The following is a 14801-nucleotide window of genomic DNA, read 5'->3' as shown; positions in this document are numbered from 1 at the left end:
ACTTTACACTAAACCTAATTTGAATCCCCTCATCCCCAGTGGGTCGCAGCAGATGCCCCTCGCTGAGCCTGGTTCTGCTGGAAGTTTCTTCCTGTTAAAAGAGAGTTTTTTCTTCCCACTGTCGCCAAGCGCTCGCTCATAGAGGTTTATCTGACTGGGGTTACTCTGTATTATTGCAGCGTTTTGACTTTACAACAGAAAGTGTCTTAAGGCAACCGTCGTTGTGATTTGGTGCTATATAAATAAAAATGAATTGAATTAAACTTTATCGCATATATACTTAAGAACAGTGAATCTGTGTTCAGTTCTCCAGTTAGATATTAATCAGAAATGAGGTTTTAATGTTTAATAAAACCTCATTTTTATATAGAATTTGCTACATCTCATTTATTTTGACCCTACTGCTATATGTTCTGTCTGTTTAAGCAGCTTTTTAACACTTTATTCGTCACCTTACTCTTTTAACTCTCTGTCACTTTTTCTCACTCCTCTCCTGTCATCATAATACCTTCCTTGCTTTATTTTCTCATCACCTCTGTTTGTTATCCTCCCTTATTTGTTCCTGTTTCTACTGAAGACAAACTGTGGTGGCAGGGTAAGTCAGCCCCTGAAACCCAAGCATAGACAAAGGCTAAAAAATATACAAGGATATGCACCCACTGCATGGATTTAATGCACGCTGCATGGCCTCGATCACAGTATACAGCGTGTTTGCTGCACGTTTCAGTAGACATCATGTATTTGATGGGACTTCTTTTCTTATATGCACTATGGATGGATGAGTCATGTTGGCGCAGGGACTATAGTAACTCACTTTGGCTTAACAGTAACCAAACTGAGAGCTGCACCATGTTTCCAACATGGCTTTCTGTTCTCTGATGGCGAACAATGATACGTTCTCATTGTCATCCTTCAACATCTGAGCTACGCGACCTGTGTCAGCTCATGTACCCGCTAACCGGCACCGGCTTGTTGCTCGAGCCTGTCGACAACAGACAGCCGCATGACATTGTTTTGTAATATTTTTGACGTTGTATTGTGGACATTTTACTAAAGGATCTTCGGCTGGCTTCTTTGATAATTTCCCAAATTTAACTGAAAGAATCTGATATTGGCAGGTGCTTTAATCTTTAAACATGAAACATAAAATGCTGACCTGTTTATTCAGTTTTAAGATGTGTTTTTGAACTATTTGTTAGCTTCTTATTACACTTTGCCTTCCTCTGGTTTGGACTCAGGAACTGTCTTTTGAACTCGTTCATGGTCAAGTCCTTGGAGGAATTTTCCAAGTATGGCATGTTGAGGAGAAGCAGATGTCTGTAGGATTTGTAGTTACTCAGTACTTATCTTCTTTTACACATCAGCTACCAGCAGTGTCAGTCCAAAACATCAACACCCGGGTGACCTAAAAACAAACATAATTTGGTTCATCCTCGTTTTTTCTGTTCAGACATACACAGGCTCCATCCTTGTGGCTGTCAATCCTTACCAGCTGCTGCCCATCTACACAGCTGACCAGATCCGCCTCTACACCAACAAGAAGATCGGTGAAATGCCACCTCATATATTTGCCATTGCTGACAACTGTTACTTCAACATGCAGAGGAACAACCGCGACCAGTGCTGCATCATCAGGTTAGGAAAAGTTCAGACTGCAGGTAGCTCAAATACAAACCAGCGATCATACAGCAAGGATGTGAGTTTTAACCATGCAGACCAAAAGGTTTGTCAGTCAGTCAGATATCTATCTAAATGTTTTATTTTTTATCAAATTATTAAAATTTGTGATTAAAAGAAGAAAAAACAAGAAAAGTAAGAAACTGATAAAAATGTAGGTGCTGAAGATCTCGTAGAATCATCAGAAACTTTAAAATGATAAACAACCTCTTAAAATCGTTGGTCTTTCTCAAACATGATCACATTTTCTCGTTGTTGTTTTGGTTTGATAGTGGTGAATCTGGAGCAGGAAAAACAGAAAGCACCAAACTGATCCTTCAGTTTCTGGCGGCCATTAGTGGTCAACACTCCTGGATAGAGCAGCAGGTGCTGGAGGCAAACCCTATACTTGAAGGTAACACACACATGCACGCACACAGAAAAGTGAGCTTTAACTCTATGAAGTAGACAAACTCACAGATGATGATGTGGATTCACTTTAGCATTTATGTTTATTCTCTCACAGTTGTAACAGAGACATGTTAGTAATCTAATCTAATCAGTAATCTTGCAGCTGAAGGTTTTACAACTATCCAGCAGCACAGACTGAGATTGTGCTGATTACCAAAGTTATTTTTAAACATGTACATTACTTCATCAAAAAATATTCTTCATTAATAACATTTTAAGCTTTACCTGAAAGTTAAAGCTTCAGATAAAAATAAATAATAATAATAATACATTTTATTTGAAAGCGCCTTTCAAAACACTCAAGGTCGCTGTACACAGTAGAATAAAAGCAACATAAAAGCAAGAAGTTTACAGAATCATAAAAGCATAAGACATAAACAAATAAAATAGGAGAGTGGAAAGGTTATGTGGGATAAGCTATTTTATACAAGTGGGTTTTGAGTTTGGACTTAAAGAGAGAGAAGGGAGAGATATTTCTTAAATCAGGAGGTCGGGAATTCCAGAGTCGTGGAGCAGAGCAGCTGAAAGCCCGGCTCCCCATGGTTGCAAGATGGGGGGAAGGGACGGAGAGTGAAAGGGAAGAAGATCTGAGACAACGAGATGGGGCGGTGATCTTAACCAGGTCAGAGAGATATGGAGGAGAGAGATGATGAATAGCCTTAAATGTGTACAAGAGTATTTTGAAATTGATGCGATATTTGACCGGGAGCCAATGAAGCTGCTGCAGGACAGATAAGATAAGATTCACTGGATGTATTATAACAAAATTCAAAATGATCAGAAGAGCAAAACACTGTAAGATAGAGGTCTGCAGCAGTGCAGTGACAGGACATGTCACATGAAACATCTACCTCCATTTAATTGTTAATTAAATCAGCAGGAATTACTTACAAGATGAAACCAAATGAGCAAGATTAATACGTCGTTCAACATCTCTGGTCAATTCATTGTGATCAAAAATCAACTCTACTTTGGCTTAAATGTTGGGCAAAACGATAAAATGTGACCCGGTGATTCTTTGTGCATAAGCCAATCTAATTTATAGCCGTCATGATAAAAGCAGGCAACCTATTACGTATGTGCAGTGCACTGTGAGTGCAAAGCCGGCGTCATTTACACTTCAATCCAGCATTGCGTGAATGTCTCACCTGAGAGAAAGACGATCATGAAACAACACACCACGCTACATGCTCACATGTCTGAGGCTCCTCTCATATTTCAGTGAATCTACTGAAAACACAGTGAAAACATTTACACCCAAGAAAGAAGCTAATTCTTAAAGAGTCTCCATTAAGATTCCCAGTGGGCAATCAAACCTTGACAGAAATGTCTTTTGCATTGTTGGTGTTTTCTGTTTTTCTTTCCAGCCTTTGGAAACGCCAAAACGATTCGCAATGACAACTCATCTCGTTTTGGGAAATACATTGACATCCATTTCAACAAGCGAGGAGCCATAGAAGGAGCCAAGATAGAGCAGTACCTGCTGGAGAAATCCCGAGTCTGTCGACAGGTAAGTCCGAAGCTGATCAGCTCAAAGTTAAACTCCTGAGCATTTTCTCAGTAACTAACTGTGACATAAAAAACGTCATTCTGTTTATCGACTTGAATTAAAGTAAAACAAAATAGCCAAAAGTTAGTTCTATCTGATGATGAATTAATCCCTGCAGTCTGCAAAGCCTTACCTTATCTTTTATAATATGTAGTGGTGTAACGCTGATTTGACTTTTCTCTTCTCTCTACAGGCCTACGATGAGAGAAACTACCACATCTTCTACTGTATGCTGAAGGGAATGACTGTCGAAGAGAAGAAGAAACTGGGGCTGAGCAAAGCCACAGACTACACCTACCTGACCATCGTGAGTTACTGTCTCACGCTGCGTAATTGGCTGATCAGTCGCCTTATCGGTCAAGAGGAGCTTTGATCTTTACAGCTGTTGAATAGTCTCTTATTAGGGGATCAGAAAAACAGAGATTATATCAAATAAAAATAGGATAAAAAAAAGTAAATAAAATATGAAAAGACAAAGACTTTGTTCTGATCCCCATCCATCCCTCCGTCTCTTTGCAGGGTAACTGTACCGTTTGTGATGGCCGAAACGATATGAAGGAGTACTCCAACATCCGCTCTGCAATGAAGGTACTAACCTGTGTGCTGCTTTACCTAAAGTTAATATTGTGTATTCAACTATTTAAATATCACTAACATACAGTTTTGGGACTGTAGCTCAGGTGGTAGAGCAGGTCATCTACTGGTTGGAAGGTTGGTGGTTCGATTCCTGGCTTCCCCTAGTCTGCATGCCAAATATCCTTGGGCAAGATATTAACCCCAAATTGCTCTCCGATGCGTCCATCAGAGTATGAATGTGTGTGAATGTTAGCTATAAAGCACTTAGAAAAATGTGCTGGTGTGAATGGGTGAATGCACAAGTTGTGTAAAGCGCTTTGAGTGCTCAGATGAGTAGAAAAGCGCTATATAAGAACCAGTCCGTACTGTTTTTATCATCTTATATTTGAAAGACACTGAAAGGTAATGGTTGTTGCTTGGGTCTGTTTGCTCAGGTGCTGATGTTCACTGACAAGGAGAACTGGGAGATTTCTAAGCTGCTGGCTGCTATACTGCACATGGGAAACCTGAGATACGAGGGTAAAGTGAAAAATATTACCAGAAAAGGAATTTCCTGTTTACTCGTCCGCTGTGTTTAGCTTCCTGTAGCCACGTTTCCTTATGAGTATTGTTCTTAGTGTCCAGTCCTTGCAGTCCACACAAGTACAGACATAATTAACACCTCTTAAAAATTATCTGTGATTTTAATTCTATTTATAAAGAAAACTTCTTTAGACACTCTGTTGATCTTTGACCTTTCAGCGCGCACCTATGACAACCTTGATGCCTGTGAGGTGGTGCGGAGCCCTCATCTCACAACTTCTGCCACACTATTAGAGGTGACACACACACACACACACACACACACACACACACACACACACACACCTTTTCATCCTCTTTCATCCTGTTCTGCTTTTCTTGCCCCTCCTTTTGATTAGATGCCCCTCATACACAGATGGATGGGCAACAAGTGGGCGGGGCTTCTATATTCAAATAGTTTTGTACCTAAATCAGCATTTTAGGGATATTCAGTCGGACTGACAAGAGTAGAAAGAGGAGTGTTTGGAGCAGTCTGAGCTTTTGGCTCACAGGGATCACCTGCCCGTCCACTACCTTCATTATTTAAAGACTATGGTCAAGTTTAATATGATCATCCACCACTGTGACAGTATATATATGATAGAAAAGAAATAATAGTAGAATTGGCCAGCAGTTTCACCCTAATTTAAAGATCCCATTGTGCTCAGACACATTATCTACCCACCCTTCTCTCTTTTAGTCTAATCTAGCAGAAGATCAATGTCACTGTGTTATCTGAACTTAAAAATCCCATATCGAACATCCTGCTTCTGATCTTCTGCACTGCATCACAAGTGTTATTATAGTGGGCGATCGTGGCTCAAGAGTTGGGAGGTCGCCTTGTAATCAGGTCTCGGTTATTGTGTCCTTGGGCAAGACACTTCACCCGTTGCCTACTGGTGGTGGTCAGAGAGCCCGGTGGCGCCAGTGTCCGGTGTCAGTGCACCCCAGGGTGGCTGTGGCTACAATGTAGCTGCCATCACCAGTGTGTGACTGTGTGCGTGAATGGGTGGATGACTGGATGTGTAAAGCGCTTTGGGGTCCTTAGGGACTAGTAAAGCGCTACACAAATACAGACCATTTACCATTAAAAAAAGCAAACTGTTAGGTACTGTTACAAAATAAACATGCGACATATATACTGCCCACTAGTAGCAAACAATAAATAAATCAACAACAACAGACAATCGATCTCTTACAGGTCTTACAGGTTCACATGCTATACTCCCTGTTCAGTGACACTCAATCAAACCTCCATTCAGGTGTTAATAAAAGCAGTTTTACACTATTATTTCACAGTACTTCAAAACCTTAAATTTGATTGGATGTTTTGGAGATTCATTGAGGAGCTCCTGTGTTTGTGTGTCTCTGTGTGTTAAGGTGGACGTTAAGGATCTGATGAACTGTCTGACCAGCCGAACACTCATCACCAGAGGAGAGACGGTGTCCACCCCTCTCAGCATGGAACAAGCTCTGGATGTACGCGACGCTTTTGTTAAGGTAAGCTCGTAATTATCACACTTTATTCATTTAAGTTAATGAACTAAAGGGTTAAAAGCCCCACGTAGCAGAGATGATAAAAGAGAATATATTGAGATTGTCCAACAGACTCTGGTCTGAACCTTTTCATTGTATTTCCTTTCCTTCAACACATTTTCAGAGCCATTCAAACACTTTAAGTATCTTACATCCTGCCATGTTTCATTTCGACCTGCAGGTTTGCAGAATAATGGTCTTCTTCACTGCCTCTTCCAACACATTTTTGCAAGACTGAGACAGTGATCAATACGCACATAATATCTCTACTAGAGATCAAATCCTTCATTGGGGACCTTTAATGTGTTGAACTGTGACTTTGTCTGTGTGTGCGCGCAGGGCATTTACGGTCGCTTGTTTGTGTGGATCGTGGAAAAGATCAATGCAGCCATTTATAAGCCTCCGTCATCTCAGCCCAAAGCGCTCAGACGCTCCATCGGACTCCTGGACATCTTTGGCTTTGAAAACTTCACAGTAAACAGGTACATTACACACTAACTCTCACATAGTGATGCTGTCCACCCTACCCACTAAAACTTTGTTCTGAGGGGTTTCCAAAGCCAGCTACAAATCGATTGTGAGTGAAGTGTAACGTCCACAGAGGCATTCATATGCACCCTTTGCCCTCCTGGTCTTCAGGTGAGGTGCTCACCAATAGCTTTAAATATCACCGCCCACACCCATGGGACCTGCCTCTAAGTGATCACCATGAATGCATGAAAAAAACCACATGTATTGTGTTATAGCTAATGAGAGATGCTAACAAGTACTTTCTGTTGAAACTGGCACACATTTTATACCCTGTATGATTTTTATTAAATACCAAATTTAGAAAGTTTTTTCTTGTGGCACTGTTTATGTATTTATTTTGTGAAACCCACTGGCATCACTACATTTTGAGTTTAACTGAAATATTCTGTCAGCTTTTCCGTCACTTCTCGTCCTCGTTCCTGCAGCTTCGAGCAGCTGTGCATAAACTTTGCCAACGAGAACCTGCAGCAGTTCTTCGTGCGTCATGTGTTCAAGCTAGAGCAGGAAGAATACAACCTGGAGAACATCAACTGGCAGCACATTGAGTTCACAGACAACCAGGATGCTCTGGACATGATCGCCATCAAACCCATGAACATCATCTCACTCATCGACGAGGAGAGCAAATTTCCGAAGGTATGCGCTCCCATATTTGTCTCACCTGGTCTTTGATTCCCCAAAGTTCAGCTCTGTAATGATGACGGTATACGTGCACCAGCAGTGGAGCATTTAGCAACCAAAGAACCAGAAATTCTCTGCAGGAGCTGAAGGACAGCAGAAGCATTTAAAAAAAGAGTAAACTTGACTTACATTTACCATCTGAACAAAAGTACAACTGCAGATAAAAGATGCTACACAACTGTTGTACAGCTCTCGGGACCAGAGAAGCAGAAACACTGTGCTCCTTACAAACTGAGCAGAAACTGTGCATTAAAAAAAGACACGGCTACTGTGACGGCTTCTATTGGTTCATGGAGTCTGCGTTTTGAAGAATGTAAGGAAACCTGGCAATCAAGTGTGGCATGAAGCGGACTGGACACCTTAAGCTCCTCCCACAGGAACCAACCATGTATGCGGTTCTCAGTTCACTCACACAGGTGACATTTTTCTATAGAAGAGTTCCCACACATAAAACACAAACACAAAAGTTCATGATGTCCTAATTATTGTAAACCAGACCGACCTTCCAATACACCTAATTTCCATCAACTTGTCAAATTTCAAAACCCACCTAATATCAAAAGATTTGGAAATCTCCCGTTTCCTGTTTGACTTCCTGGATCTGTAACATAGTGGTGACATGGAGCCTCCAACTACTGTCAGTGAAATTAATATAGATTAATAGAGGAATAGATTTTAATGTTGGCCCAAATGAGTTATTTATATTGTATGACGACATGGATGCTGGGGAACTTTACCACCACATATTAGGACACATTTGTTTAACTTGGCTAAGACTTGGAGGAGATCAGTGAAAAACAACACTGTATTTTGCCTTCTTGATGTAACAGAATAATGAAAATTGAGTCTGTTGAATGGTTATCTGTCAGATATTTCCATGAAACACAGCAAACTGCACACTTGGCAGTTAAAATAACAATAGATCTGGGTTTTTTTTTAACAAGAATCATCCACTTTACAGCTCATATAAACGGGGAAACTATCCATAGAAACTAAAAACCTTTTGTTTTTTACCAGGTTTTAAACTTGTTTTTAAATGTAAAGCATCCTGAGGCATAGCAGCCTAAGCAGTTGAGCAAACCCACTGAATCACAGCGTGCTGGACACGGTTTTCACTACAACTCCAACAGTGTGTGGAAGATTTTAGTCAATAAGGTGTCAGCAGCTTGTTCACAGCTTGTTTCTGCTGCCGCCATGTGGCCCAAAGACTCGAAGCCTTGTTTTTTAAACTAAACTCTGACATTTTCCTGCCTGTCTCCTGCAGGGCACAGACACCACCATGCTCAACAAGCTGAACTTTCAGCATAAACTCAACACAAACTACATCCCTCCAAAGAACAACTATGAGACTCAGTTTGGCATCCAACACTTTGCTGGAGTGGTTTACTATGAAACAAGAGGTCAGAGTCACTTCACACACACCACATCACTAAAAGATGCAGTTACTACAAGTTTCCCGTTGTTTGAATGTACAGTAGAGATTTTATGAAGCCAGTCAGGATGGTTTTCTGATCTCTGGCTAAATAAAACTACCAAAACGAAATCCTGCATTTAAATTCTTTGACCAAAGTTTCACGTAATGAGCTCAGTGTATGTACAAGTAACGCACCTGACCATGTTTTTCTAGTCTATGTCAAAGTGATAGCGCACAGCTCTGGCTGTGGGCATCAAAGCTCCACCAACCTGCTCTTTAAACCTTCTGTTTATGACTTTAGTGGTTCATATTCAAAGTAAAATTCATGCAGAGTCACAAGAGTCACTGGTTTAAACCTGAAACTGATGCGGGATGGATGTTTGCTCGAAATCGTGTGCAGTGGTGGGCTTTGTATGTTTGCTGCCTGTAGCCGTGTGTCTTGATCTTTATCCCATTAGCCGGAGTGTGTATTTAAAACACGCTGAAATAGAAATAACAGCATGGAAGCACCACTTCCACTTAAAAATGTTTTACTAAGTCAGAGCTGAAAACATTTCTTAAAACATTACTGAAACTTATAACTGAAAGTTTCTTCACTGGATTTGGGCCCAAATTACACATTTCTATAGATCCACATGTCAGTTCTCAGGAAATCATAAATTTAATCTTTATAAACGTATTTTATGTCTTTTTCGTGAATGGTTTTATGTCAGATCTTGTACAATTATTATAATTTTTTTAAACTTCTTTAAACTTCTACAAATACATTGTAATCACCACTGACAAATAAATGTCGTAAAGTCAAATTAGCAACGTTTAAACCTTTGATGTTTCTAAGATGTTGACTTGTGTGCGTCCTGAAGGTTTCCTGGAGAAGAACAGGGACACTTTGTATGGCGACATCATTCAGCTGGTTCACTCCTCCAAAAACAAGTTCATCAAACAAATCTTCCAGGCTGACGTAGCTATGGTAACACACACACACACACACACACACACACACACACACACACACAAACATGTATTAAGGAAATTAACTAGAAGACCATTGTCAGGCCTGTGTGACCACACCAGAACTATCACCAACCAGGCCCTGAACTGGAACTTAAACTAAACACTTGATTGGTGGATGCTGAGATTGGAAGCATTACAGCAGGTTGTGTTTCTCTGTGTTTGTTAGGCTACGTTCACACTGTAGGTCTTAATGCTCAATTCCGATTTTTTGATCAAATCCGATTTTTTTGTCTGCTCGTTCACACTACAAATAAAATGCGACAGCAAACGCGCTCAAAGTGGCCCGCATGCGCAAAAGAAGATGTCACACACAGCGCGCTGTTTGTTTGATGGCCCTTAATATAAAGACTTCGGACTTCATGTTTCCCAATTTTTGCTTTAAGTTATTTTGTTATTTACATTATAATAATGATCCTTATTGCTGTTTTAGAGGAGCGGTGCTTCAAAGGATAGTTGCAGATTTCTGTCAGAATCTGCAGATTATACAGTACAAATAAAATGTTCACGTTTCTCCAACGTTGTCTTCCCAACAGTTTCACCGGATGGCCAGGAAGCGTTCGCGATGTCTTCTCCGGCGCTGATAATTGGCGTCTGTCTTGTGTCAGTGACTTAAAAGACGGATTTAATGCGACATGACCATCAAACAGCAGTCGATTTCTGAAACATCGGATATGTATCGGATTCAGTACCACGTACGAAAGTGACCCAGATCGGATTTGAAAATATCGGATTTGTGCCGTTCACAATGCCACACCATGATCGGATATGGGTCGCATAGGTTCAAAAAAATCGGATTTGATGCGCTTTCGCCTGCAGTGTGAACGTAGTCTAAGTGTAACAATTTGCAGAATTAATAACTTACTAACTTGTTCAAAGCAGATCCTGCTTTCCCTTATTTCTGTCATACTGTTACTCTGGTGAAAAGCATAAAACATGACTAGAGTTTCAAATAAACAGGCCCTGATGTCTTATACTAGGCACATAGGCCCCACCCACCTGCTTTTTGTAAGGGTCAACCAATGAGAAGAAGGCAGCCATAATCAAGACCCACTATATCAAAAATAAGGATTTGTTTGAGCTATGAGAACCCAAGGATGGAAATAAACCGAAGACGTCCACTTTACGATTTGTGTTACTAAATTTACTAAATTTACTTTTCAGATTAGATGTAGACAGTATTTAGATGCTGTGGGAAAACCACAAACCTGGCAACTCTGATAACAGCGAGTATGCTCTCTGGGTCCCTGAATGCAGCGGTACCCCATCTAGGAACCTCCTGACTGAGTGACACGTTAATTTGAGAACTGCAGAAAGTTTTTCTGAGCTGTTCTTCTCCTGCATGCTGTTGTTTACTTGCATGTTTCTCTTTGAAGTCCAGCCCAAAATAATATGTCTGACTTCTTTGTCTTCCCTCCCTGTGTGTCTCTTTGTTTGCATTTGCATGTCTGTGTGCTGCTTCTGACAGTTTCTGTGTGGTTACGCTCCTGTTAGTTCAGCCACAGCTCCCTCCAAGGTAAAAATGAGAAATCAAACATCCCAGCACTGCATTTTCATCCTCTTCATTTTACCATCTTCTTCCATTTCATTGATTCCTCTCTGACTTCAAACATGGTCTGAACATCCCATAGCTCACATACTTTTGTTATAGCTGAATGAGATTCAACCAAAAGGCTGATGAATACAACTCCATGTCAACTATGGTGGTTATTTCATACTGTGTGTGCTTTCATCTGTGAGTAATGTCACAAGATTAAACCGTAGCTCACCGATCATTTTTATTTTAAGTGTTTTAGTCTTATGTAAAAAGAAAAAAACAAACAAAAAAAACTCTTTTATAAACAGCTTCATGTCACATTCATTGTAATTTTAGTCTTTTATACTTTTTGTGTTTTTATTTTTACTTTTAAAAATTATTTACCCTTTCTTTATTGCAACACAGTCACAGCATATATTTGAACCATCTTTTAAAAAACATCATTTATTGTTTGTTTCTTATCCATTTTACTGCCGTGATGCTAAACAAATTCAAAGTTAGTACTGAGTCAGCGAGGTAAAAAATAGCATTAGTAAATATTACCAAAAATTTCATGCAGTTAACAATAACATATAGCCGTAACTTCTTTTCACAAACCGACTGCGGCAAACAAACCCCACTGAGCCTTTATTTTATTTATTTTTTATCTATGTTGTTTGTTTACACTGACAAACTACATTATTTTGTGACATCCGATGCTGCTTTAGCAAACTACTTGAGATATTATAAATGTAATTTTTACTAATGATTACTTTTTAAAGTTTTAAGGGCAGCAAGGTTTCTGCTCCACCTAAAGCTGTTAATAAATATGGATTATATTCGTATTCGAGTTGTTTTTAATAATCAAACCAGTGGTGAATCCAGACCTGTACATTAATTTGCTTTTAATATAATTATAACTTTTATTTATATTTTATCACTTGAATAATTGCAGTGTTGTAATAGATGCCTGTTACCGCCGGAGGGCAGTAACGTTTCTATCAGCACCTCCACGGTGACGAGTAGGGCTGGGTATCGTCACTGATTTTTAGAATCGATTCAATTCCGATTCACAAGGTCCAGAATCGATTCGATCCACGATTCGATTTAATTCGATTCGATTCGATTCACTTAGATTTGAATATGGGAAATTTTGACAGTCAGAAATATTATAATTCAGATTAGTACGTTTACATATTTTTGTATCTATAAAAAGGAAGCTGACACACGCAAGACTTTATCAAAGGTGTGAGCATCACAGCAGATGCCTTTGTGTCAAAGTAGCTGAAGATAAAACACAGAAACACATGAAGGTGATTTTTCCTGGCCTGGGATTTTATAAAAATATTCTGCAGTACATCAAAAACGAAAGAAAACCATTAATCAACATATGAACATTACCTCTGAAGTTACAGCGGTTTTATTAGAGACACGGCTAAGCATTTTGCATTTTGCATAATTTTAAAAAGTTTAAATTTGTTCAGCATTGAACGGCAGAAATTAGGTTTTCTTTTCGGAAGTATATAAAACAGAAAAAAAAAAAAAGTCGGCCGATAGCGCTGTAAACAACGGTAGACTTGTGCGTAACAAGCAAGCGAATAATGCAGAAAACCATACAGAGAGAGAGGGGGGGAGAGAGAGAGAGAGAGAGAGAGAGACAGAGAGCTGTGCATCGTGGTCGAAGCAAAACAGTAAAAGTCAGAGTGAATACATGACGATGTTTTTGTGAAGCGTAGTTTGGATCCTCTTTTGCTGCTGGTTCGGTCAATATTGTTTGGAGAGACATCAAACTAACAGCTTTAGAATCAGGGCATAAAGGGCGTGAACACAAAGCGCAGACCCGCGGACAGATCAGAATCAGCGGGCTGTCGGCTTTCAGACCCGACTGTGAGAAATTCGACATCTAACTGATTCTGATCCGCGGGCTGCGCTGTGTGTTTAAGTCTTTGTGCAGAATCCGTGTTCCTGCTCTCATTTACTGTTTTAGCTGTTTGGTGGTTGTTGAAATTTTGTGAGATTTCACCTGAGATTCTGGCATTTCGGGCAAAATAAATTTATATTAAAAAAATCGATTCAGGATTTTAATGAATCGATTTTACGTAATCCAAGCCAGAATCGATTTTAATCGATAAATCGATTATAAAAACCCACCCCTAGTGACGAGGTTTATATGACGGTGCAGAAGCTCGTGCTGTGAAGTCTGCGCGCTGCTGTAACTTGAAGGTAGAAGTGAGTGAACGGGGTCAGATTTAGGTCGCTGAGTTTAGCCTGCGCGGGGAAGCAGCAGGTGATCTGTAAACGGCTCAAGCACCGACGGAAACACTCATTTCTTCTTAGTGAGGCTCAAGTACAAACACGCAGGATGGAGAAATATTAGAAAGTTTTTCTCTTTATAGCCACAAAGCTCAGTTAGCTCTGTGCTCACGAAACTCTGGTAAGAAGCTCACTGTTGTTTCTCAAATTTCGCTCTTTATCATCATCATCATCATTATCATTATTATTATTATTATTATTATTATTACCTCTCCGGAGCCTTACAAGTCGTCGTGTGTGTTGAAATAGTCAAACTATGGCTGCAATAAGCTGTAATTATTAATGGACAGTAACGTGATTATTTTTAGACTTTTAATTTTAAATAATATAATGTTGCTGAATAATATTAAAATTATTTTTAAAATCTTTATTTATTTTATTTTCATCAGCTTATTCATGGTCTGAAGGAAAATGTCGCAATTTTTTTTTAAAATTAGGTCTAAAAACTCAAGAAATTTCTTTAAATATACAAATAACCAGAATGTTATTGTTGTTGTTTTTAAAATCACATTGTTGTGTGATGCCATTTTACTTTAATTGAAATGATGTGATTAATTTAAATAAGTTTTACAATAATTTTAAAAACAGGCCTAAAACAGTTTTCTCTGGCTGAGCTGATTGATGCATCAGTTAATTGATTGCAGCTCCTTCCTTGTGACACAGTCGCTGCTCAGTCAGCAGGTTTGACTGAGTGAAGCTGAAGCTCAGACTTTGCTGTTCAGAGAGGAAAGAAGTTGGTGTCCGAGCTCAGGAAGAGCAGGAGGAGTCCTCATTGTTTCTAACAGGGTTGTGTGTGTGTGTGTGTGTGTGTGTTTAGGGAGCAGAAACCAGGAAGCGTTCGCCCACCCTGAGCAGCCAGTTTAAAAGATCTCTGGAGCTGCTGATGAGAACTCTGAGCGTCTGTCAGCCGTTCTTCGTGCGCTGCATCAAACCCAATGAATACAAGAAGCCGATGGTGAGTCTGACACGCCGTCCGCAGATAGAAG

The 14801-nt window shown here is 39.8% G+C and overlaps 1 protein-coding gene across 2 annotated transcripts in view; it reads left to right on the top strand.

Moving 5' to 3' along the window:
- The window catches only part of LOC102794317 (unconventional myosin-VIIa-like), a 64806-nt gene that overhangs the window by 19180 nt on the left and 30825 nt on the right, over window positions 1–14801 (top strand). The window contains exons 5-18 of one of the 2 annotated variants that reach the window (XM_087851249.1): window positions 1451–1635; window positions 1950–2071; window positions 3495–3637; window positions 3870–3983; window positions 4196–4264; window positions 4687–4771; window positions 4994–5070; window positions 6194–6313; window positions 6689–6831; window positions 7306–7516; window positions 8826–8961; window positions 9839–9945; window positions 11455–11502; window positions 14633–14770. In XM_087851249.1, the coding sequence (XP_087707375.1) occupies window positions 1451–1635; window positions 1950–2071; window positions 3495–3637; window positions 3870–3983; window positions 4196–4264; window positions 4687–4771; window positions 4994–5070; window positions 6194–6313; window positions 6689–6831; window positions 7306–7516; window positions 8826–8961; window positions 9839–9945; window positions 11455–11502; window positions 14633–14770 (1698 nt within the window). The remainder of the gene's footprint in view (window positions 1–1450; window positions 1636–1949; window positions 2072–3494; window positions 3638–3869; window positions 3984–4195; window positions 4265–4686; window positions 4772–4993; window positions 5071–6193; window positions 6314–6688; window positions 6832–7305; window positions 7517–8825; window positions 8962–9838; window positions 9946–11454; window positions 11503–14632; window positions 14771–14801) is intronic. The other variant, XM_087851248.1, reaches the window with a different exon arrangement.

The sequence above is a fragment of the Neolamprologus brichardi genome, chromosome 14, assembly GCF_056152115.1.
Source record: "Neolamprologus brichardi isolate AB-2024 chromosome 14, ASM5615211v1, whole genome shotgun sequence".
Lineage (NCBI taxonomy): Eukaryota > Metazoa > Chordata > Actinopteri > Cichliformes > Cichlidae > Neolamprologus > Neolamprologus brichardi.
Note: the sequence above shows the minus strand (reverse complement) of the source record. Positions and strands in the feature narration are given on the sequence as shown.